Source organism: Strongylocentrotus purpuratus, unplaced genomic scaffold, assembly GCF_000002235.5.
Source record: "Strongylocentrotus purpuratus isolate Spur 01 unplaced genomic scaffold, Spur_5.0 spur5_scaffold_9, whole genome shotgun sequence".
Classification (NCBI taxonomy): domain Eukaryota; kingdom Metazoa; phylum Echinodermata; class Echinoidea; order Camarodonta; family Strongylocentrotidae; genus Strongylocentrotus; species Strongylocentrotus purpuratus.
Genome location: NW_022145615.1, coordinates 5,337,229 through 5,363,237, shown reverse-complemented (window position 1 = coordinate 5,363,237; position 26,009 = coordinate 5,337,229). Strand labels below are relative to the sequence as shown.

Below are 26,009 nucleotides of genomic sequence, written 5' to 3'. Positions count from 1 at the left end.
GCGGATCCACGTAGCGATTTTTCCGGCCCGCCCCCCCCCAGCCCCCCAAAACGATTAAAAATAGGATAATAACCTAAAGTTAACCTTTTTTTTAAAACAAAAAACAAAAGCCCCCCCCCCCCAATTTATTCGCCGGTCGGCTGAGTCGACGCTAAATTTTGTATTAAGATTTGGCTCCTCCCCCTGTCGCCGGCTGGATCCTCTGCAGGCGCGGATCCGCGGGGGGGGGGGGGGGGGCTGACGGGTCAACAAAAGCAAAACATTTTTTTTTTTTAATTATCAAAAAAAAAAATTGGACAAAAAAGTGCCTCCTACCCCCCCCCCCCCGCTTATTCACCGGTGGTTGAGTCGCAACTAATATTTTCTCACGGATTGGGCCCCCCTCTTCCCGCCGGCTGGATCCGCCACTGCTTCCTCCTCATATCAAATCGTCCCCTAGTGTTAATACATTCAAATCTAAGATTGCAGAACTGTTACAGTACATGGTCCCCCCCCCCCTCCTTATCTTGCTATAATTACTTGTTTTTTATGACATTTTTTTTATTCTCCTTTTTTTTTCTTCAAAGTTCATTTACTGTTGTTCAGATATGTATTTATGTTCTGTTTTGTTTATGTAATTGTTCCAGACCCCACGGAAGACCAGCTTTCCCATGTCGGGTAAGCTGAGTGTGGGCAATCCACCGTATCTCATGCATTGTTATTATATTTTTATACAGAAATAAATACTTAATTACTACTCTCTTTCCATTTTGTGTCGGTCTGATGGTCGTATCGTCTGTGCGGCCGGGGTATACAGAAGTATCATGCTATGTTTTTTTTTTATGTAACACTGAAATGTGAAACAACATGATTGTAAGTGTAACAAATATGATAATTCATTTATTTGTCTGCACAAAATGTAGCGCATATTTTGTAAATCATTGTGTTTTCTGACCAATAAAACTTATCAAGATAAAATTAAAAAAACTTAGAACACCTTAAAAAATAAAGCCGGCTTATGATTATTATCTTACATAATGGACTTATCATTGGTAGGTCTATATCCCGCATCACTGGTCTGAACTGTGTACCCCGGCCCCCCCCCCCCCCGACCCCCTTATCAGACCACGAAAGAAAATTGCCCACTGGCAAAGATAGTTATCTTTTTAAAAAGTTGCTTCTGCATTTCGTGATTCAAATATATTGTATGTCGCATTAAAATTAAGAATCATGTAATTTGTATTGACAAAAAAAAAAATCACGATTGTGTATAAAGATTTATTCCCCCCCCCCCCCCCATAATTATGATATCGCCTAGTGACTGATTTGGCTGCCGATCGGTGAATTTTTTTTTCCGACCATAAATTACACACAAATAATCTTTTTATTGACGATGCCACTGTTTGCTCAAACTCCACCTTCACGATTTACGCACATTTCTTTTTAGTTTCCCGTATTTACCAACGATTCCCCGTCTTTTTAAGTTTGAATTAGAGCCGTACTTGTATCAAATTCTTAATTATCTTACTCCTACTTTGATTTCCCACGAGATAACGTGTCAATTTTACTGCCCTAGTTTTATCAGTTTTTTAAATTTATTTTCCTACCTATCTCTGCACATTTTCGCATACATTACAAACAAAACGTAACCTACTTTTAGTTTCCCAAGAGATAAAGTATAAATATTGCTGCCCCAATTAAAAACAAAAGAAGATGTTGTGTGTTCTTATATCACTTGTCCACGTCAAATAACTCCTGTACTTTTCTTCAAGGTTGTCACTTAATTCAGGCAATAATCTCTGCTCATGATCTTCTTGCGCTCTTCATTTCAATACTCCTCCTTTACATCTCTGATGGAAGTGTCTTCCCTATTCTTTTTTATCATCACATTATACCCTCCTCTCATGGATTGCCTTCCCTTTTCCTCTTTTATTTATTGTTTCCATAGACAGATCGAGAAGTGGGCCAGAGGGACCCCCTCCTCATCTTTGAGACCGAAAATCATATCGCTCACAATGAACAAAAAAATTGCCTCTACAACCCCTCCCCCTCTCGGTGAATGATTCTGGTAGACACTAGATTGGTAGAACGTAATGAAGAAATGTTGGCCTAAATCATAAACTCCTTACTGATGAACAGTGTGTAAAGACACATTTCGTACACGATGTTGTTATCGTTAAATAAAATAAATCAATGAAATTATTATCAATCAAAAAGCTCTGCATCTCGTTTGTTATCATCAAGCCCCCCCCCCCTTTCTCTCTCTCTCTCTCTCTCTCTCTCTCTCTCTCTCTCTCCCTCTCTCTCTCTCTCTCTCCCCCTCTCTCTCTCCCCTCTCTCTCTCTCTCTCTCTCCCCTCTCTCTCTCTCTCTCTCTCTCTCTCCCCTCCCTCTCCTTTTCTCTCTCTATCTCTCTCTCTCTCTCTCTCTCTCTCCAACCATCTCTACACCCCGCCTCCTCCTCTCTCCTATCTCACTCGTTACATATAAAAATACTCTATTTATATCCCTATCCCCCCCCCCCACACACACACACTCCCTATCATATTATTATCGATGTATCTATTTTGGATTCAATCTGATCATGGCAAGGAGGTGCGCTGGAGATCCAAATAAGAAATGCAATGAATAGGGACACCTTTCTCAGAGATTAAAGATACCCTTTGTGATATGAATTTCACCATGGCAACGCCGCTAAGGCTGTTATACTGCGTTTTTACTGCTGTCTATTTTGACCTCGACTATCATGGGGTACGGGTGATTTTTGACAGAAAACGGGATCAGCGAATATAAAAGAACGCCATAACGTAATGGCGATACGAGGACACTAACTGATAGCAAAAAAAAAAATATGGACGACATAGCTTGCCTCTTCCTCGATATACATTCACTTTGAGAAGACCACATTTCTATCCTAATCAAACATTTCAACAAAACATAGGCTTGGTGGCTTTAGCAGGTAGGTAGCTATGTGTGTCTATGTAAGAGAGAGAGAGAGACGGGGGGGGGGGGGAGAGAAAGACAGAAAGAGAGACGAATAGATCATGATATCGAGAATATTGAAATTGGGCCTATAGAAAATAGAGTACACAATCAGCCCCCATGCCATGGAATACAAATAATATACCACGCCATGACGATGTTAGTCTTTTGCGAGGAAAGAGGTGAATATCAAAACTAAATCAACTGATAGCTATCTTTTAATAACCATTGCCACACTTTATCTCTCTCCTTTATCTCAATATTTACTCCTATGCCAGTTTCTTTAACAAGTTCAAGTCATTTTGTTCACCTTCCTCGAATCACAGATTTCTCTCTTCGCACACTTTCATCTCTGTGATCCGCCCTTCTTCTTTCAACGTCTCCCACTTTTCTCTATTTTGTTCTATAATTTTCCTTTCCTTGTATATATAACTCTCTCTCTCTCCCTCAGCTTTATATTTTTCCTCTACCTATTTCCGTTACTTTTCCTTTTCACAATCTTCAACTCCTATAGAATAATTCACACAATGCCACACACCATCTTTCACCCCCCCCCCCCCTCTCTCTCTGTTTGCCCCTTTCACGCTCTCTCCCCCTCTCTCTCGTGTCCATGGCTCTGTTTCTCTCCCTCTCTCCCCCAGTTTTTGCATTTCTCTATTACTTTACTCCCATGCATGACAATCTTTCAACTAACACATCAGACAAATCCACATTCACCATATTCCCCTCACTTTATCTCCTTTCACTAGTTCTAAGTGCCTCTAATCACTCACTCTCTCTCTCTCTCTCTCTCTCTCTCTCTCTCTCTCTCTCTTTAAAATCCTTCCCATTATTTATCATCCAGCTACACATGATCTGCTGAGAGCCAAAAGGGCATTAAATGAATGTAAAATACAATAAACTAAAGCCCTTCTTACCCTCAACAAACATCAATTAATCTTTCCTTCAAATCCTTTTCCATTTCCACTCAGAATACAGTACAGGTGCACCCCAAAGCCAATACAATAGACGTACATGAATATTTAATGGCATTAGAGGGCATACATTTTTTATAATAATCTACATTTCTATTCCTGAATACAACTTAAAAGGTACAAAGAAGGGGAAGTGGCATGAACAAGGATTGGCAATAAATCTTTAATCATAATCTATAAATTCAATCCTGGGTACCACTTAGCTTGCAACCGAAGTTGGATAAACACAAACGGAAATCATCGATGTCATTTTGAAATAGGTCAGAAATTCTTGTTTCTATTTATTGCACTTTAGTTTGTAAAACAGGCAAAAGAATGAATTAACATAAATGAAAAGTAGATTTTGTCAAAATGAGGGCCCAATTCTATGCATTGTCATCCTAAACATTATACTTGGCATAAATTTATGATGGTTTCATGTTCACTTCAACATGCAATATTAACTCATTCAAATCCAGCACATTTTTTCAGGTTACCACTCTATCGGTTAACAATTTTTGGTTGATAACAAACAAAAAATTTAAACCGTGCACGCAGACCTCCTAAGTGACAAACATACACATGACCTTTTATCTGGACAGGTTGTATTTCAAAGATTGAATATCATTTTTTGTTTTTCATGGTTCAAGTCAACGATATATCATAAGTAATGTGGAGGGGAGGGGGAGGGAGAGGGGAAGGGGAAGGGGAGGGGGAGGGGAGGGGAAGGGGATAAGGGAGGGCAAACATAAAGATGTAAAACATTTACAATTGCAGTTATAGAAAGTTAAATTCTTTCTTTTAATATCTTTAGAAACATGATTGATCTGTGATTCTCTGCTCTCATACTGATGATACTGACTTCTATGAAACTTAAGATGTTACAATTTAAAAAAAATAGTGATTGTCATTGTTGAAATGTGTTTTTCCTTGATATCTACTTGCTTTCAGACTAATTCAAATCAAACAGCTTTCATGAATTAGCTCCGAAACTATGAGAGGAAAAGATACCTCATGGATATCTGTCCAGCTGGAATTTTCTCCTTCCAACAACACCGTTCTCATTTCGGACTTCAAAATTCTAATCACTCTAAGATTCATAACATGAATTATTTCTTAGCTGTGATTGTAAATGGTAGGTTCAGTAATGATTTCACCATTACTTATTCATATATTGGCAAATAAGTCATGCAATATATGAATCTGTCACAGATGAAACTTGCAATTATCAATACTAGAGATTTGAAAACTCAAAAGGGAGGCCTCCTTGTGAAGTTTGAGGAGTTATATTCAATCATCACACAGCTACAATGTAGTCAAGACTTAATAGAAAAGTAAGGAAACCTACTTTGGTTTTGGCCTTTCTATACAGGTTATGACTCATCATGAAGTGAAAACAAAGCAGGGGTTCCTTCTATTAAGTTTCTACATATGTGGTACAATACACACGTTCCAAAAGGTCCCTACAATTTGATTGTATGTCCATGTCATAATGAAATTTCCATAAAGCACTAAGTGCAGAGCTTTCAACAAGTTCCCTTTTTTCAGTGCACTTCATACAACTTAGTTACAGTTTACAAACAAATCTATATTTTGATAACAAGTTCCCTTCATTGGCAGTATACTTCATACAGCATAAGTTACAACTTACAAACCAATCTATACATTGATAACATTTTAAATGAATATAAGATAAAATACTGTTATAGGACATTGATTGCTCTCAGCAAGGAATTTTTTAATCAAGGTTCATACATTCTTTTGGTATTATCTCTCTTTTTATATGTATTTTATTTATATATGTCTCTTTCCTGTACACACCTCTATACAAGTCTATGCACATACCCTAACATGTACAATGAAGAAAAATGATTGAAAAGAAAGGAAATAATTAGATTTGTGCTGATCCTTCAGAACAAATCTATTATTCAGCAAGATCAAAATAAAGGGAATGCATAAAGAAATAACAATTGTCTCGCCTAATGATCTAATTTACTCTCTACAAAAACAAAATACCAAAGGAAATTTACCAAATCTTGAAATACAGATTTTTCAATTTCTCCATTATGACAAATAAAGTTAAATTATAAAATCTGTGATTGTAAATACCAGCTAGGGAAGAGTTTCAAACAAGATTTATCAATACTCCTCATGATTTAGGAAGGTAAGAATGTTTGCATTCATATACGTGTACACACAAATAAACGTCTTTTCAAGGAAAAGGGGTAAAACTTTATTTCTTAAACCAATACTTGACAGCTGCTAGAGCAGTATCCAGCGTCCCCAGTGCTGGATGAGTCGTGCGTTGCCGTAGCAACAGTGATGCTGCCTCGGGCTCATGGCCCGCATCCTTCAGTTGCCGGGCAATTTCTGTGACCTCTGACCTTTGACATGAAGTGAGGAGGAAGTCGGCCAGCGGTGGATAGTAAGGCGTTTCGGCGACTTGGCGAGCGAAGGATCGGGTGATGAAGAGTTGAAGGAGCTCTTCATCAAAAGAATCCTCAGAAAACTGGTAAATACAATCAGAAAATGACTCAATTTTTAATTTTTTGGACACTCTATAAAGAGGTTCACTCTAAACTATCTACATTTTAATGAAATAAGTTGTCTGGTATTGATCTTTATCATTAAATTTTCACTGTATACATTTCTGTAGTTTCTACCAATATGTTAACTGTTACTCAAATATAAACTTGATTCTAAAAATACAATTACAAAATATTACATTCTCTCTTTGTAATGAAGAACAAAATAAAGAAGCATTCAATAGGTAATTCTAAAAAGGGCACGACATTTAGAATGGAAATAGATTTGTCTGGAAACAAAGAAACACCTGATTACACATGTACTTTATAGCTTTCAATGACATTGGGAAGAAATTGATTACAGTTTTTTTTTTTACCACTTAGACAAACCAATAAAGACATTAAAACATTATAATATCATCTCTATAACAGTATAATATTCTCTTTATAACAGTATAATGTTCTCTTTATAACAGTATAATGTTCTCTTTATAACAGTATAATGTTCTCTTTATAACAGTATAATATTCTCTTTATAACAGTATAATATTCTCTTTATAACAGTATAATATTCTCTTTATAACAGTATAATATTCTCTTTATAACAGTATAATATTCTCTTTATAACAGTATAATATTCTCTTTATAACAGTATAATATTCTCTTTATAACAGTATAATATTCTCTTTATAACAGTATAATATTCTCTTTATAACAGTATAATATCATCTCTATAACAGTATAATATTCTCTTTATAACAGTATAATGTTCTCTTTATAACAGTATAATATTCTCTTTATAACAGTATAATATTCTCTTTATAACAGTATAATGTTCTCTTTATAACAGTATAATATTCTCTTTATAACAGTATAATATTCTCTTTATAACAGTATAATATTCTCTTTATAACAGTATAATGTTCTCTTTATAACAGTATAATATTCTCTTTATAACAGTATAATATTCTCTTTATAACAGTATCATATTCTCTTTATAACAGTATAATATTTTCTTTATATTATCTTTATAAGAGTATGATATTATCTTTATAAGAGTATGATATTATCTTTATAACAGTATGATATTATCTTTATAACAGTATGATATTATCTTTAAAACCAATCTCTAACACTACAATACTACAATTAGTAGCATGATAGTTTTAGAAATATGTCTATAATTCTTTTAGTCACAATGCTGAATATAATGCTTACTTGTGCTGGTACTTGCATGTAGTCAAGGATAGCTTTGTAGAGATCACTCTGCTTGGTGATGAGTACTACCTTGATAGAGGCTAGATGGTGGCCGGTCACCACAAGGTTCTTGTAGACTGCACTGATGCACTGGAAAACAACATGTAAAGATAAGAACATATATTACATGTAATCACATGAAAGAAAACTTAAAGCCACACTGCACTACTTGTAGCTACTTGCTCCCTCTATGTAGAAAACAATGCCTAATCAGTGACCATTGGTCCCCCATGATCCTCTTTTTCTTATGTTAATTGAGAGCTGAGTTGATGAGATAACCACCTGTCCAGTGACCTTGCAGGGTGGTCTAATCCCTCCTATAAATTAGTACAGATGGGCTTTAAATAAGAACTTGCAGTGGTCGATGAAAGAAAAACAGGGAGGGGATCATTTTGCCTACAGATGACTAAATTGATACAGCGTACAAAATGGCAAGTCTCCACTAGATTTGTTTAGATAGCACTGGAAGACAATAAAGGATAACAAATTAAATGAGAGGGTAATCATATCTGAACAAACAAAGATGAACTAAATATAACGAGGGAGGGGATCATTTTGTAGGGGAAAATGATGACACTAGATTCTGGTAGATAGGGAGAGGGAAGCAGATAAAGAAGGATATGTACAGAGATGAAAAGGGAGAGTGGGGGAGAGAGAAGACACAGTGTGTAAGAGGGACATTGAGAAGGGACAGGATGACTGTAGAGAGGGAGACACAGAGAGAGAGAGAGAGAGAGAGGCAGATAGAGACAGACATACAGACAGAGAGAGGGAGAGATAGACAGACACAGAGAGACAGACAGACAGAGTCACACACAAATATATATATATACATATATATATATAGAGAGAGAGAGAGAGAGAGAGAGACAGACAAACAGACAGAAAGAGAGAGAGTGTGTGACAGACACAGAGATAGAGTGAGAGGGAGAGAGAGATAAAGAGAGAGAGACAGGCAGACAGATAGATAGATAGAGAGAAACACACACACACACACAAATAGAGAGAGAGAGAGACATACAGAGAGATAGACAGAGAGAGAGAGGGGGAGAGAAAGAGAGACAGACACAAAGAGATAGAGAGACATAGTGAGTGGCTGAGGTATAGAGAGGGTGAGAGAGAGAGAGAGAGAGAGAGACAGACAGAGACAGACAGAGACAGACAGACACAGAGAGATAGATATCTAGAGAGACAGAGGGGAGGAAGAGAGAGTTAGGGGGAGTCATCAAGATGGTGGAAGGGTGCGTAATAGGCGGGAGATGATAAGAAACAGAATGAAGTGTAACGTAAATAGTAGACTGGAGATAAAGAGAAATGACAAGGATAAAAATAGCAAGGAAAAATAATGAAAAAGAAAGAATAGAAGAGTCATAGAGTCAAGGAGAAGAAAACAGAGAAGGGAAAAAGATGGGACAATATTGATACTATACGGAAAAGAATCATTGCAAAAATGTATGAAATCCTGTAAACAATATCGTCATGAAATAACAAGTAAAACTTAATTTCTATATACGGATGAAATGGAGAAGAAAAAAAGAGGGAAAAATTAAACAGAGTAGAGAACAGGAAATGAAAGAATTGACATTCGGTTGTGAAACAATAATCATAAAAAGTAAAATGCAAACATCTCTAAATGTAAGAGAATGTCCGCTACAGGAAGTCTTCACATTTTTAGAGTGCACCCATATGGACTGGCGGCAGAGTAAACATTAGAGATGAGTGGTATGCACAAGCACCGTTGAGATCTACTTGATGACAAGGCAAACAAGCTTTGACCTCAGTGCTTTGGTAGAGTCAATAGCTTACATAAATTGAAAGTACAATCTTTTTTATAGTGATATAAGCCTGAGAAATGTAGTGTGAGTTTAAAGATTTTAAGATGTTGTATTATACAATGAAAGTGAATGTTCAGTAAAATAATTGGAAATGTCCCGTTTGTTTGTCGTAAAGATAAACTTGATCATTCTTATTTGCTAGTATATACATGAGTACATGGAAGCCTATAATAAGAACACATACATGATAGCCCTTTATCTAATTCTATACAGTTAACAACTAAGTTATTGATACCCACTGTAAATTTGATGTTTTCAGAAATTTCATAAATTAAGAAAGCAACTTTTGCTGGTTGAATTAGGGCCTTTGTTGAATGCATATGGATGTAAGCTTTAATATGTCACAGTCTCACGAAAAAAGAAATCAGAACAAATTAATTCATTCACATACGTGAAAAACTGCAAAACATGGTAAGAGTATGAATAATTCAGTTGTTGACTGCAAATGCATGTACATGTAAATGTATGTCCAATAAAACTGCACAAATTTACAAGTAATCAGCACCATCATGAAAAGAAAAAAAAAGACTTCTTTTATTTCAACAAGTACCTACATAAAGATATCCTAATATGACATGTTCAAAACCACTTCAGAAAATTCTACCCTTGAGTCAATAAGCCCACTTTGACCTTTACACGTACAAGCATAATTTTTTTGTTTCTATAAAACCTTTATGGAATATCTAGAAAGGATAAATTTGACCAAAAGAACTATGCGACTGACAATGTTCTTCAACAAGTGCAAAGAGCCTTTTACATAGAACATGAATTGATCTTCACTGTTGCAGAGGGGAAAGGGTGTTTTGTATAATTTTAAAAGGATTGGGTATCTTTGTCTAGATTCTGAAACAAAATCCTGGATTTAGCTCATGCTGCAATGATAATTATAAACCTTTAGGTCAGTCAGGAACCCCATGACGTTTACAAGCCGATCGCCTGTCTAATTATCAAGATATTTATGATTGGAAATCGAAATTTCAAAAACCGTTAGCAAAACGTTTTTTTTAACACTAGTCTATGAGTATGAGAAAAGTAAAAAAAGTATGGGACAATGAGTATGGTAAAACCGGTCACTCAAAGATTTTTACTTTTTGAGGTACTTCATGATCTTCATGAGGGCTTCAATATTACACCATATCACAGACACTGATAATACGTAGGGCCATGCATCTCAGATTTAACATTGTTAAACGATGCCTTTCAGTCAATTTATGACATTTCCATTACATATGAAAATTCAATCAATCTTTTCCTTACCCGAGATGATAATGGATGTGTCTCTTGTTGTTCTCTCATGAGGTCAACGACCAATTGACCTTTGAACTCTGGATAACTTGTCATCTTGGAGATGACCTGCACCCATGGTTCTTCAGATGGTGAACTGTGCAGGAAATCAAAGAACACATCCCAATGTTATGACATTTACATGTATATGCATGGTTATAAATAATGTCCACAGTTTGTTGAAGTGTGAGAAAAACGTTAAAGGGATAGTCAAGTTCTTGTTTAAGACCGCAAATGCCTTCAAACTGCATGGTTACTGCTCTTATTCTTATTATTGACATTTCTAGCCCCATTTAGAACCTAAAATTGCTAAGAAGGTAATTTTAGACCCCAAAATGTGTGAATTTCGATTCAATACGATCATACCAATTCAGCTCCACTTTACAAAAATTATGGTGATTGTTAATTAATTAATAAATTAATAATAACAAATACACAGGATTTACGCAGGTTATGTGCGGGTTGTACGCAGGTTGTGCGTATTGTAACCATCACAAAAAAGCCAACAAAACGCCAATATTGGCATTGGCTGGAACAAACATATTTTCAACATTTTTAATGGCTGGTTCAAAAATTACAAAATATTTGTGGGGCACCACAAATTTTAGAAATGGTTACATTTATGGATATTTTAGCCATCTCTGAACCGATTTTGATCAAACAAATATGATTTTTGTCATTTAAGTTGTATATTCTTTCAAATTTGACACTCAGTCTTTCAAATTTGACACTCAGTTTTTCATTATCTCACAAAAAAATTATTTTGTGTAGCGCCCTCTGCAACAAAACTCAACTATCCCTTAATAAGAAAGCCACAAAACTTGACAGGCAAACTTACAAAAATCACACATACTCTCGAAATATTGGTGAAGAATTCTGTTTTGGGGTTGTACACATAACTCTCCTCGCTTCTGTGCGATCGCATGCAGAGCAGCATCAAATCCCCTTGTTCATACATAGCAAGGCAAAATTACCTTTGAAAAAAATTTCCTTGGGCAAAATGCAAGCTGTTTTAAGTGAGACTGGATAGAAAGTGCTAGTGAAAACTTAAATAGTTGCATGCAACAAAGACCTAAAGCATTCCTACTTCTCTGTTCGTCAAAAGATTTTTAAAATGTATAATGCATTACACTGAACCCAATATTGTATTTTGCAAAGTGTAAAGTGCATAGAGACGTTATGAGTATTCTCCTGAGAATACCAGGGTACAGCAATCAAAATCAGAGAAAAGGAAAACTCACACAAATCCTCTCCCAGGAATCAGGAATAAATAAAGCACTCTCACCCTTAAAGCAGATCATAAACACACTCAACTAATTCTCTTGAGATGAACCCCACTTTATAATGCACTCTAAGCCCTCCATAACACCATGCAGTATTGTAAGTAAAAGTACTACATACAGGATATTTGAACATGAGGTGATAAATTACAAAGTTAATCTCTTTTGAATTGTTGGATGTCAAGTACTTTGAGGTTTACTTCAAGTTTTATAGGTCCTAATTGCAGAAAGACATAGAACTTCAAAAGAAGCAAAAGAATGTTTCTATCCAACACAAACCCTTTCCTTAACATTTTTCAACATGCATTAGCAAATCTGTTAAAATGGATGTATGAACATATTCCCCAAAGAAGGACGTATTCATGTGTGGAACAGCACCTTTAATAGTTCTTGTTAAGTCTACTTAGTTATATGTTCATTTATTAGTCTTTTTTTGCCTTGGTAGCTTGGCCGGTGATTGGAACACTGTCTTCATCTAGAGCCCAGCACACAAAACATGTGAAAATGTAACACCAATATGTACATGACTCACCTAAAATTAGTCTCCAATACAGGCCATTGTTTAAGCAGACTAGTGAGAGCCACCAGCTGGTCCATAGAAGCACTACAGGAGAGGAGAGACTGGAAGAGGTTGAGACGACTGGCTTCGGAGACTACATCCTCTTCGGTTACCTGGGGATAGTAAATGGAAAATGTAACAAAAATTTCAATTGATGAGACAAAGGACATTTGAAAGTTGGACGAGACTTGTGAGTCTAATACAAATATCCTCTTTTGTCATCTTACTAACCCAAATATTGGCTGCTTATAAATCTACAGTAAATCTACATTCCATATATATGTATATTTCTAAAGAACTGTTATCAATTACACAATTCTTGTACAAAAAACAAAAAATTCCTGTTCGATGATTCGATGTATTTGATTTGCCGCCAGCATAAAACACTAACATGTACATGTATGTTTAAAATCCATTCATTGTATTGCATGAAGCATATGCAGATCATACAAATTGAAAGTGTACTAAAATATTTCTGTAGAATCTGATTTTATGTGCATTTCCCCTATTTTAGGGAGCTGAAACAAATCTACCTATTGCCATTTTTCTAAATTATGTCTTTGACCGTTGCCATGGTATAACATTATTTTCCTTTAAAGAATTAGACATGTATTTCTCATAAAACAACCAAAGAATATGATATAAGTAGCTAAATAAAATTCTTTTCAGCTACCCATTTGATTTTAATACAGATCTCAGTCTTCACAGGTCATACTTTATATTATCAAATAATTTTATTTACACATCATTCTAAAATATATGAATCGCAGCTTGTTTCTTTACCTTGATATCCGTCCAGGCACCGCTGACAATCGCTTGGGTTCTGTAGAACAAGAGTAACTGAGTGTCATCCTTACTCAAAGGGAAAGTCTGGAGGAAAGTCACAAATAACAACGACATAAGGTTTACAGAATTTTCTTTCATCATCATCATCAAGTGCCAGGTCTGTAATACAGACATCGGTGGTCATGGCCCTCCATTTCTGTCTATTATTTGCTATTCCTAAAAAGCTGGTATTGTTGATTTCATGTTTAGTTGCCCATTTGTTCAGGCTTTGCAAATATGTAAGGCGTTGCCTTCTTTACAGAAATTTAAACTAGATATATGAATTACACCTACAAGTGTTTATGTATGTCCATAATTTACATCAGCTTACATATTGCAACAAAGGGGTTGTGATTTTTCATTTCCTCTGGTATCCTTAAAATCTTGAAAATGACAGGAAATGGTCCACAAAATTACAACTCCAAGACAGATATACACTGTCACTCATTAAGGTTAGAAAAGAACACACCTACAAGGAGTTTGCTTCTTCTGTTTTCTCCTCCCCTCTCCCACTACCAAATGCTCTTCTCTTTCATATCTCAATTTCTCTGAGGATTCTTTCTTGTTCTTTTTTACTTTTTTTTTTTCTTCTCTCTTTAACAACAAGTCCTTTCATGAAACATACCTCCTCTAAAAGCTGCAGTATTTCAACTCTGGGTTCTACTGCCACCGACATGTCACTGCAGAAAGGCCGTAACTCATCCAATACATGATTTGCAGTTACTGTGTTGTTACCTCTGCATAACGTGATGGGTGAAAACAAAATGCAAATTTGATGTTAGAGTCAAAATCACATCAAAAGTGCTTCATGGAATTCAAACAAACTCCAAATCTTCTGCATTTCTTGAAACATAGACAGTTTTCAAAGAACAGAGAAAAAGATAATTATGGAAGTTAATTTATCTACCTTAGAGACGAAACTACATGTCAAAGATGAAGTTGAGTTCTGGTCATGTGATTGCATTGTGAAAGAAATGGTGTGGAATCGACCAGAAAAGGTTGATCATCTAGCATACGGTATAAGAATTTGTGTGTATTGCAAGGTTCTGGAGTCATCAAAATGATAAGAAATTTGGCAAAGTCTTGGTAAAGTTACAAACACTGTACACAGAAAGATGTATATGGGACTACACAAACACATGGCCTAAAAATCCTACCCTGGATTTTTACGATGTTACATGACATATTTAGAATATAATAGCATTCGAAGAGCCATTTTTTTCAGGGAACATGTCTTATCTGATGTTCTTCCACACTTGCATAATAAGAATGATAACGCCCACAAATTATTTTTCACCTCTTCCCAGAACTCAACCTTCTCTTTAAACTAATAGATAGCATAAGATGTAACAAAGTCCTTGATTCTATTGAGTGATCAACCACTGGAATCAACCATTTAATTGGCATAAAAAGACAAAAAGTCATGGCCTGCCAGTCGAAATAGACACAAACATTGAGTAAACTGTATGACTGTGGTTGTATGAACTAAAATGGACATACACATCAATCCACTAAGAAATTGGAAAGTACAGCAGTACCGTATTTGCCGGCGTAAAGGCCGCACCGCCGCATAGGCCGCACCCCCAACTTTGACATTTCGTAGAGAGAGAAACAAAACAAAACAAACAAAAAAAGGAAAAAAAAAAAAACGGACCAAAGAAAATAATCATAATTTTCTCGTAGAACTCTATTTTTCCTCCAAACTAATACCAAAATTATCAATCATTTTATAAATTTACAGGAAGTTTACCTAAAAAATGATCGTAATTTAGCAAATCTTCATCGATTTTTAGGCAGATTAGCACATTCATTGGACACTAGAGGGCGCTTCGCATGCATACAGAAACATGAATGGCCTGCCATAACCAAGCTGTGGCCATAATGTTATCCGGTCTTACCCCTATCATACCGCCAAATGGAGAAAATAAACAAGCTTTTGTATTGTTATTAGAGATCTACCGAGGTTAGTTTGTCGTTTTAATTAATTAGATAGTCTCAATTATAATTCAGAATTATCTGACGATTGCGCTGTGAATCTCCGAAGCTGCGTTGGATTTGTTGCAACTCCCAGCCCGGTAGCTCCCCACCACAGAGTGTGTGAGCGAGGTATGATTTTGGTTACCGGGCCATGCGCTGTCTAAGCCAAGGACATTTTTACAAGTACGAGTTTCTGGTCAGTTTTCTTCTTATTTCTTTGGTTGCACAACGATTAAAAAGATAACTTCTTCAAATTTGCTGCTGACGTGGTTCAGACTAGATCTTGTCCGATGTGTTTTCAAGTCAATTTTGTTAATATATTTTTTGTATGAAGTTGCCTACAAATAATGGACGTGCTGTTTTGACTTGCGATTTTTACTGTTTCGGCGTATACGCCGCACCCCGACTTTTTGATATTTTCTCTTCCAAAAATACTGCGGCCTTTACGCCGGCAAATACGGTACAGACATTAGGTAATTAGAAGAAAAACAGATGAAAACAGAATAACTACTCACCCTTCTTGTTTGTGTCTCTGGACCTCCAGTGTGATTTTCTTCAAGAAGTCCATGGGTCTCCCCTCAATGTCAATGTCTTCTACGCTATCTCCACTCCTAAAAAGATTTGATCAAGATATATCAAACAGTCAGAGCTATTCAACACAAAATCATCTGTTTAGAGCAAAAAGGGGCATAAACTCTATTAAAGTCCATAAGTAACAACAATTCAGGTTCTCTGGAAATAAATAAACTATTTAATCCGAATATCTTTAAACATAAGTGATATGAAGTTCAAGTATAATCATTTCTGAGAACTGGGGAAATATGAATACCTTTTTTTTAATAAAAAAGAAAGAGCGAAAGTAAATTTGTTAAAATCTTTAGATTTTCATGTGTAATACACTCACAAACGTATATAAAGATTGATCAAGGGAAACATGAAAAGTGGTCTTTATACATGTATACAGATGGTCTTTAAACTCTATGTTCAGGTCCCCTTTTATTCAGGCTTCATTGAGAAGCACATTGAGAACAACATTTAGTCTTTATACACTGGTCGTTGCTAAGATAAGATTGACTGAATAACTGACTGAAGTTGGCTATTATGAATGATTTCAGTACATTGTGAAACAAAAAGGCAAATCTAAGCTGATTACAACAATAATACTCACTTGATGGCTGCTAATATCCTTCTTATAGCGTCCCTTGTGACTGAGAGGGCAGTCCATCTAGTGATCGTAGATCCAGTCAGGGCCTGGTCTAGGAGCGAGACCGGAACTCCGCAGCAGAGCAGGGACGCAAAGACTGTCTTCATGACCTCTGTCTCACCTCTTGACAAGTCGTACTGCTCATAGAATTTTGTTGAATTGTCCTTTAATGATTTAAAAAAAAATTAATTAATAAACTGGTTTACTGAATGTTTTCAAAATTGATGCATGCTTCTTCAACAATAGCTGCTTTGGCATCCTAGAAGCTCCCAACAGGCTTTCAAAACATGTTAGAATCTATACAAGGATAAACTTAATGTAAGGCAAATAATAGAGTTGATCACTGAGGGTTATAAGAGCATATATCAATGAATTTTAAGTATTTATGTTAAATGTGATTGTAAAATGTATATCATGTGAACAACGTGGTAACAACAATATTATAATTTATTTTACAATGTAAGACATTACATTATCATCTGATTATCATCACATCAACAAGTTTAATGATCTAAAAAAAAAAAAAAAATGCAATTTATCATACAACCATGAGACAAACATGCCATCAAAAATATTAAGCTTATCTTTAAGGCACGATCTTCATAGCAAAAGGAAATATGATCCAATGTGTTACAAATCTGGGGAAAATAAATGATGCATTTATCTATCGTACCTGATCAAACTGCTCGATTTGGAGTACTCCCTCTGTGTTGAGAGTCTGTAGATGTTTTTGGTACTGCTGTAGTCCTTGAATGCATGATTTGACAATGTTTTCACTGCTCTCCCCTGCAAACTTCTGCTTGCCTGACCCCTGCTGTTTGGCAAACTTGATGGCACGACTAACCAAGTTCTGCCTGCTTTCCAGAGACAGCTGCAAACAAACAAACAAACAAAAATTGATTAAATGAATTCAACAATTTGTACAATATTATTATCAAGTCCCACAGATACGACTTAAAGCCACATGTTCCAAATAACTTTCATCTGTACAGGTGGTACCACAGAAGGATTGACAGAAGATACTGTTTCAGGTGGTAAATGCCAGACTAGCTGTCTGGCATTTAAGAAGCGGTGATCACCAATGCAGCTTCTGTCAATCATTTGAGAAAGATAAAACCAAACACATTGCAAGTGTCAGAGAAATGTAGCTTTTGTATGTGTTATAGAACAAATCTCTAAAAATTTAAACCATTTTGATGATTTGGTTCAGCATTTACTTCTAATTTAAGCACTCGGGTATAAAATACAAATTCAGACAAATTTACTTTCTCCAGTGACTTCTGAGTGAAGACGATCCTCTTGATGAAATCCAGGAAGTCTGAGATGGTTAGTCGACCAAAGAACTCTCCACATGCCTCATAGCGATGCTGCCATTCAGCCTACAGAGAAGTATATCAGAGTTACTGATTAATGATTATTGCAGCAGCAGCGAAATACATGCATTTTACATTTAGGCATAATTACATGCTGTATCCAGGTAGAAGATCTGATGAAGGATTTTTTTCTTACAAAATTAGATTCAATGGATCTGATGGAACTGTCAATATAATGAAAAGCAGTCTAGAGCAAAATGCCATGAAAGTAATATGAACTATTATGCTTATCATTACTTAGTCCTGGAGGATGAAACAGAGTTTCCCTTTTCACAGCCCTTTAGTACATAAGCCTTGGTGTATACCTGATGCAGAGCCTAGCAAACAAAATAGACATTTAATCTCCCCATTCATCATACTCAAACACTAGCTAAAAATATATATAATATAATAATACATACTTATAAAGTGCACTTATCTAAAAACTTACTAAAGGCGCTATACAAAACAAAATACACAAATCTTTCTCCAGCATATAACAACACAATAGCATAAGTAACTCTGAGTAAATAAAAGCTTTTTAACATGTTTCTGAAAGGTTTCTATTATTCGTTTTTGTAAGAAATGTGACAATCCGATAAAAAAAATTCTAAAAACTTACGGTGGTTTCCGGGGCTTTCTTGTGATTCTGATCACCGTCCCAGAACATTTTCACTGTGAACGCTAGGAACACTTGAGATGGAGTCAGATTCCCACCATTCTACAAACAAATGAACAAGAAAATGGTTCAAAACGAAACATTCAACCACTTGAAATGGAAGAGGATTAATCAAATAGTTAGAATCATATTTTAAATGGTGTAGTGCAGAGAAAACACATAGTATTCTTCACTCTAACGCTCTACATAAATAATTGAATCGTTCAATTGCAACAAAAATAAATAATAATAATAAATAAATGAACAAAGAGAGAGAAGGGTGGGAAGCACAGAGTAATGGAAAGGTCGTAAGGGACAAGCATCATAACAAGGTGTAACCATTACCTTTGTGGGTATTTTTGGAGCTAGTTTGGCAAGAACATGGACGTTAGACGAGATGAGTGAGGGTGAGATGACATTGATCGGGTCTGAGACTCCATCCATTAGTCTTCGGTAATCCAGACCTAAATAACATGACAAAGATACCAAGGAATTCAATAAAAATCAATAACCTACATTGATTACAGACATACCTGTATATGTTTAGAAACAAGCAATATTTTCACTAACTATTCTCTACATAAATTTCATAAGATGATATCCGTAAAGAAAATTAAGAACATTACTATGAAAACCAAAATCTAATTCTTAAAGTCATATATCTGGTCGGTTCATCTCTATGAGCTCGCATGATACATCTCAGTGTTCCCAATTCGTGTTTCACTGATGACAAATTCAAAAATTCATAACTTTTCTATTTTGAATTGGATATTGCTCAAAGTTAAGCTAACCCCCCCCCCCTCATTTTCTTGCTTTCACCAAAACCAACTTAATATCAGGATGGACTTTCCCTTTAAGAATTAATGACAGGTGTTTGTCTTACTTGAAGCAGCGGCCTTGATCTTCTTCAGCAGCTTGACATGCATGTCAGGGGTTATGACCTGACCTTTGACCTCTGCCCCGCTCTTGTGCAGCAGCGTGAAGTAGTAGATGAGACGCTGATGATCAGAGCCCTCTATGGTGGGATAGATGCAAGTCTCCATCCTCTCGCAGAAATTGTCCGGTCTCTCGAGAAGGGTGGCGACGAGATCAAGTTGGTGGCTTCGAGCCTCGATGGCAGCGGTTGAGAGACTGACAGAGAAAAATGAGCAGGTTTGATAAACATGATTGTAAATGAGTTGTAAAGGAGCACAATTATAGCCTAAATTACCATTCCCATCATTTTATTTGACCCTTGATTTGTCAATAACAGACATGAAAGGATAACTATTTGAACAATACTGTAAAGCTCAATATTTGGTTTGATGCCAAAGGGATCGAAATGAGATTTATATCATTTTTAATCATTAGAGAAGTATGTACAAATACGAGGGTAGAAGCTTAGACCCTAACTTGTAAATTCTGGTGGAAAGGATGAAAAAGAAACACACATGTAGGGATGATATTGGAGTATTATGGGTCCACAAAAAATACTCATGTGTTCAAGTTGACTGCTTCTAAACATTTGTCCGGAATGGAGATAAATGTAAATTTCACATCATGGGTTTTCTGCACGTTCTCTGCGTGTTTTCTGCGGGTTATTATACTTAAATATTTTGAAAATATTTGTAATTTCAATTTTAGTTTGTACCTTTGTAAGCTTTTACTTTGTGTACCTATCTAATTATTTAAACTTTTGATATACCTCCACTTCATTTCATTGTATCAATTTGTACACTTTTATTTCATGTTTTGTGGAAATAAATTTAATTCAATTCAACTTTAACAATTCGATTAAATATTTTGAACATTTGTTTCTCAAGATAAAATTGTTTTGTAAGTGGAACTAGGATTGCTTACTCACCCACTCTCCGAGAAGAGAAACTCTAGATGAGCCATAAGGACCTCCCACATCGATAGATGATAGCGCTGGGCCAGGGTGACGGACAGATTATACACATCATCCTCTAGACTCCTGTAGAACAGATGAAAATAAATAAACTACATTATTCGGTCAATCTCTTTTTCTTGTCTTCTAAATTCAATTTAATTCAATTCAACTTATTTATTTTTCCAACAAACCATTACAAGTCAATCATAAACATTTACACACTTATGTAGAAATACATATTGGAAACAGAGGGGTCCACTAAAAAGCAATGCTTGTACAAGTGTAAACAGCTACATGTAAATGCATGTATATATATATATACCTAGTAATTTTTGTTTATTTTGCAATTTAATTTGTGTTTACCTTTAATGGAGCCTCATGTACAAGCACAAGTTGCTTCTTAGAGGTCCTGGCCTATTATTTATTCTGTATTTATGATTTGTGATGTTTTTTATGATGCCAAATAAACTGAAATTTAATACAAATAAAAAGAATTCTCGAAACTTTTAGCTATCCTTACATTTCACAGACTTTAATCATATTACATTTTAAAAAAATTGTATTTTTTATAATCTTAAGAATTTGTGATGAAAGGCAAATTTATTAAAATCATTGATTTAAAGCAGCGTTTTTCTTGTCTTTTTAAAAACAATTACAATTTGAATAGACATGACTGAATCTGTACATTTAAATCAATCCTATCTGCACTGAAAAGGTTGAGAAAAGGACCAAAAGAACTTACATTGCCAAGCCCAGGATTGTCTCCTGCTTGTATTCATTGTCCTTGGTAAAGCGTACAACATCCACTCCTAGTAGAAACAAAATGAGAATACACAATGTATATACACATTGATAATATCCTACAAGAAATATATGTACATTCCGGGTTTACTTAAATTTCCCTATTATGTTCCATGGCTCTGTTCATGGGAAAAAGTGATGATTGCAGGCATATATGTGTAAAGCTATTGAAGGAACAAAGGGGAGTTGAAACATTGGGGTTTAACCAACTGGACAAGGATCTGTGAAAACACATGAAAGTATCCTAGAAGAGATACATGTACATTCAGGGTTTACCTGAAAGAAACAGCCCTATGTTCTATGACTCTGTTCATGTAAAAAAAAAAAGGGAAAAGTTGTGATTGCATGCACAGATGCCTACAGCTTTTGGAGAAATAAAGGCGTGTTGGTACATTCAAATTATCTGTGTTTATATTTCGCTTGATACATCAAAAATGTCTCTTAGTACTTAACAGATATATTATTACCCTGGTCATCAGATTCAGGCTTGCCCGCACACAATGTACACACATTCTCCACTCCCTTGGGAGCATTCCAGCCAGACGCCATTTTAAAGGCCGTCACAATGCTGAGCAAACTACATTAACCTTTGCTTCCTACCAGGTACCCATTTGACACCTGGGTGGAGAGTGGCAAATGTAGATTAACATCTTGCCAAAGGACATTAGTGCCGGGATAGGATTTGAACCCCATACCTTGTGATGTACAGTCAGGTGACTTATCCACTAGACCACAACACCTCTACATCTTCATTGGGATGTAACCAATTGGACAAGGTTCTGTGATAAATGCTACGACCCTGACCTCTTCCCAGGCCAGACCTGCCCCAAAAGGTACATTATTACCGCACTCAGTGGTCTAGACAGAAACAAAATCTTGTAAAGACATGTGGAATGAACTCTCACCTCTTCCAAGAGCTTGAAGGCTCTGCGCCTGCAGGAGATCAGCAAGAAGCTCATCGTAGTGTTTGAGCCTTCCTACAAAAGCAGAGACATCCCCAGACCACCCAGCGGCCTTCTTGCTACCGGCAAGCTTGAGAACCATCTCAATGAGTTGCGGAGGTGCGGTCTCGTAGATGGGGGGACCCTTCTGGGCCTTTTTGATGGGCTGGAGTCGCACCGTTGCTTGTAGGGCGAAGTAGTACGCGGCCAGCTGGAGAGAGAGGGCCGAGTGAGGGATCTTCTCGAAGCACTGGTCTGCATCAAGAGGCTACGAGACACAAAGGAATTCACTTAGTACCAAAACAAAATCTGTAATAGACAGTGACATTGAATAATCTTCACTTGGACACCGATTACCAAATACTTGAATGATTGCGTTTTAGTGTTATCTTTACATCAGCAGGGCCCCGTCTTATAAAGAGTTGATATTAATCGCAACTGATGGATTATCCAGTTTTCATACCATGTGTGATCTCTACTCAATACATTTTCTGTGTTATATAATGAACATGTGCCCTCAGTAGTGAGTACATATGTAAGCCTAAAAGGAAAATGCATTGCATATAATTGGGTTTTAATAAATCCTATCAAGGCCCTGTCTTATAAAGGGTTGATAATAATCGCAACTTATTTATGATTGATATCAATCGCAACTATTATTAATAGGAGACTGCAAACTTGCAATTGATTCAGATCGATCATTCAGATCTATTGCAACTCTAAATTAGGCCCCGGTCTCCATTTCTCTCTTTTGGATACATTCTGATAAGTGATGACTAATGCACCTACAACTTGATAAAGGACACACCGTCTCATAATTCTGAAACGACATAATTCTGGAAGAAATATGAACAATAGCGAACAAGTTATCATGCAGATTTAAAAACTTACATTGGGAAGGGCAAGAAGATAAGCCAATGCAAGATTCACGTCTGACTTGAAGGCATCCATGGCAAGCTGTTGTAGTACTGTGGAGAAACATAGAATGGGTAGCAAGTCACAAACTGATAAGAAAACCATCTACCTGGTCATACATGACCATGTTCTCTCCACTTATCACAAATTCATACACATTTTCATGTCAAGTCATGTTTAATAATAGTCAGTTTCTACACATTCTAACAATGTCTCTAAACATTTTTGGTTCTTTATGAGTAGAGGGATTATTACCCTGGCTTAAGATACTATGAGATAAGATAGTATTTGTACACTGTGCCATACAAATATAACTCCTACATGCACCCTACTAATCCTGGGTTGAGAGAGATAGTTGTAGATAAAATGCCTTGCACGAGGACACATTCACCGGGGAGGGTTTTGAAGTCTAAACTTATCAATTGAAAGTAAATTGAATGGATTGCTTAATGATAGTGTTCCCATTGTTTAAGTCTTTAATATAAAACTGTATGACATACATGTATCTATTTCTCATGATCAAAACTATGTGGAATGACCCCTCCCCCCCCCCCCCAAAAAAAAAAAAAAATTATTCTTACCATGAGTTGCATGTTCAGACATGGACTCGTCATCTTTGGTCAGTCTTCTCAGCTGTATGGCTCTCAGCAGTGCTTCATTGAGTGACCGGTGTGATGTCTCACTAGATGACCACTGGTAGTTGACATAATTAGGATCATCCTGTCGAAAAAGAACAAATAAAAGCAAATTATAATGTTTGAATATCTTGTTTGAGTAATGACAACAAGGGAATAATATTTAAGTCTGTTTTGCTGTAAAATGTTTGGAATCATCTCAATCTTTTTTTTAATGAAGATTGTATTGTATTCTGAGGAATTTCACCAGATACTAACAGGTACAATGTATATTATAAGAGAGAAAACCCTATAGTACACAACATTTATGGGGTTTTTATAGGCATAATTACATGTTCTGGTGGGATTCCTAGATTTACATTCATAATCGGATGAATTTAAGAACAATGCAAATGACACATTTACATAGGGACCAATAAGTACTATTACGTAAAAGTGCAGTGACGGTGTAATGATCAATATCTGTAAGTTCCCATATTTTCCATGTATGGGAAAGTGTTATTTAAGAGCTGCTTGTGTTTAATATATTTGTATGTTGAGAAAATAGTGGTGTATTAAAGTAGCCAGGGATAAAATATAATGTACCACTACAAATACATGAACATGTATCAAAATGGCTTTGTGATTAGAAGACGTCTATTATACAAAGACAATATTCAAACCTTGCTTATGGCAGGTTCCTTGTAGCAGGCCTCATAGAAGGCAGGACACACCCTCCTCTCAATGCCAGACCTCTCCACATCATCCTGGCTCGTGTCCCCCTGGCTGTCCCCTGCCATACCCCTCCCTAGGGGCCTAAGAAACTGCATGGTCCCCGCCCACCACTGGGTGTCGCTCACACTGGCAAGGACAGCCTTGGTGGTGGCGCCGGTGGTGGCGAGTACTGCGGAGGTTGCGGCACCAGTGGTTGCCAGGACAGCGGATGTCGCAGCTCCAGTGGTGGCGAGGATCTGTCGGGTTCTCCTGGTCATGGTTTGTGTGGATGTCTCTAAGTCATTCTGCAATTACACAGAATCAAAGCAAAATAGTGTTGATGATGATGATGATAATAACAATAGTGCTAATATTAGTGTACAGATTATAATTAATTTCAACCCCAAGGATTCAAAGCCCTAAATACCATCAATACTCCATCTTTAGTCTATCTTCTATCATAAAGCGGTCAAGCATTCAAGGAACTTCTTTCAACAGGTATTTTACTTCACCTTGGTCAGGAATGGTAAATAAAATGTAGATTCTATCCACAGGACCTAGGAAATATATGCTGAGGCAGGGATTTGATCCCTGGATCCACTGGACCATGACACCCAAATTTAACCCTATTGTGTCAAGTTTGAGCTGTGTATTCAAAAGAACATTTCATGTATCATATTCATATCAACACACTAACACTTACCTCAATCCCTTCATCTTCCACTTCTGCTGTATCTTCTGGTAAGGAATCTTGTGTTTCCATGGCAACTTCTTCCTCCTCATCTTCCTTTCCTTTCTGGCCATCTTCCACTTCTACTGGCAATTTACTATATAAAATCTGGAAGAAAACAAATAACGAAAATTATTGAAGAATATATGTGTATATGCATATACATATTATTACAACCATTTAACATGCACAAATCATGTTTAAAGCTATTCAATGTTATCATATTTGTGTACATGATTTATAAAAAATGGTGGTACTATATTGATGGAAAAAATATTAGAAAGAGATAAACAGGAAGATAATAAAAAGACTTAAATTCAGTTAACAAAAGGAAAACTTAGACCACAGACTAACTTCATTTTAATAATTTTTTTAATTTTTTTTTAGGAAATTAATGGGTCCAAAAGTTGTGTATACATGTATAAACTCTCAAAGAAAACATTCAAAATGATTAACACAAAAAGGCCCAAACCAAACAAATCCATTGAAAAATTAGATACATAATAAAAAGATAAATTTACCTGAGTAAGGAGCAAGTTCCTGGCTTCTAGAATAGCAACCAAGGCTTCCGGTTCACAGTAGGCTGAGGCAAAGGCAAGAAGCTCACGTCTGTGGACCAAAGGAAAATGTAAATTAGTCTTCACGCTCAAAACAGCAATGAGGACATTACAAACCAAATAGACCAGGAGGGTGTTTCACAAAGATCTTAAGTCAAACTTGACTGTTAAAGTTGGACTTGAAAATTATGGAGAGCC

General features: G+C 36.2%; 1 protein-coding gene across 1 annotated transcript in view; it reads right to left on the bottom strand.

The window, feature by feature from the left end:
* Positions 1–3,960: 3,960 nt before the first annotated feature.
* The window catches only part of LOC589257 (neuroblastoma-amplified sequence), a 54,205-nt gene continuing 32,156 nt past the window's right edge, over positions 3,961–26,009 (bottom strand). The window contains exons 38-58 of the mRNA XM_030977029.1: positions 25,776–25,863; positions 25,228–25,362; positions 24,494–24,829; positions 23,778–23,916; positions 23,173–23,249; positions 22,246–22,549; positions 21,282–21,348; positions 20,513–20,623; positions 19,553–19,800; positions 19,015–19,133; positions 18,634–18,732; positions 17,925–18,038; positions 17,333–17,530; positions 16,624–16,823; positions 15,971–16,066; positions 14,104–14,215; positions 13,437–13,523; positions 12,627–12,766; positions 10,788–10,911; positions 7,657–7,785; positions 3,961–6,422 (exon numbers count right to left, since the gene is read on the bottom strand). Of these exons, the coding sequence (XP_030832889.1) occupies positions 6,147–6,422; positions 7,657–7,785; positions 10,788–10,911; positions 12,627–12,766; positions 13,437–13,523; positions 14,104–14,215; positions 15,971–16,066; positions 16,624–16,823; positions 17,333–17,530; positions 17,925–18,038; positions 18,634–18,732; positions 19,015–19,133; positions 19,553–19,800; positions 20,513–20,623; positions 21,282–21,348; positions 22,246–22,549; positions 23,173–23,249; positions 23,778–23,916; positions 24,494–24,829; positions 25,228–25,362; positions 25,776–25,863 (3,199 nt within the window). The 3' untranslated portion in view covers positions 3,961–6,146. The remainder of the gene's footprint in view (positions 6,423–7,656; positions 7,786–10,787; positions 10,912–12,626; positions 12,767–13,436; positions 13,524–14,103; positions 14,216–15,970; positions 16,067–16,623; positions 16,824–17,332; positions 17,531–17,924; positions 18,039–18,633; positions 18,733–19,014; positions 19,134–19,552; positions 19,801–20,512; positions 20,624–21,281; positions 21,349–22,245; positions 22,550–23,172; positions 23,250–23,777; positions 23,917–24,493; positions 24,830–25,227; positions 25,363–25,775; positions 25,864–26,009) is intronic.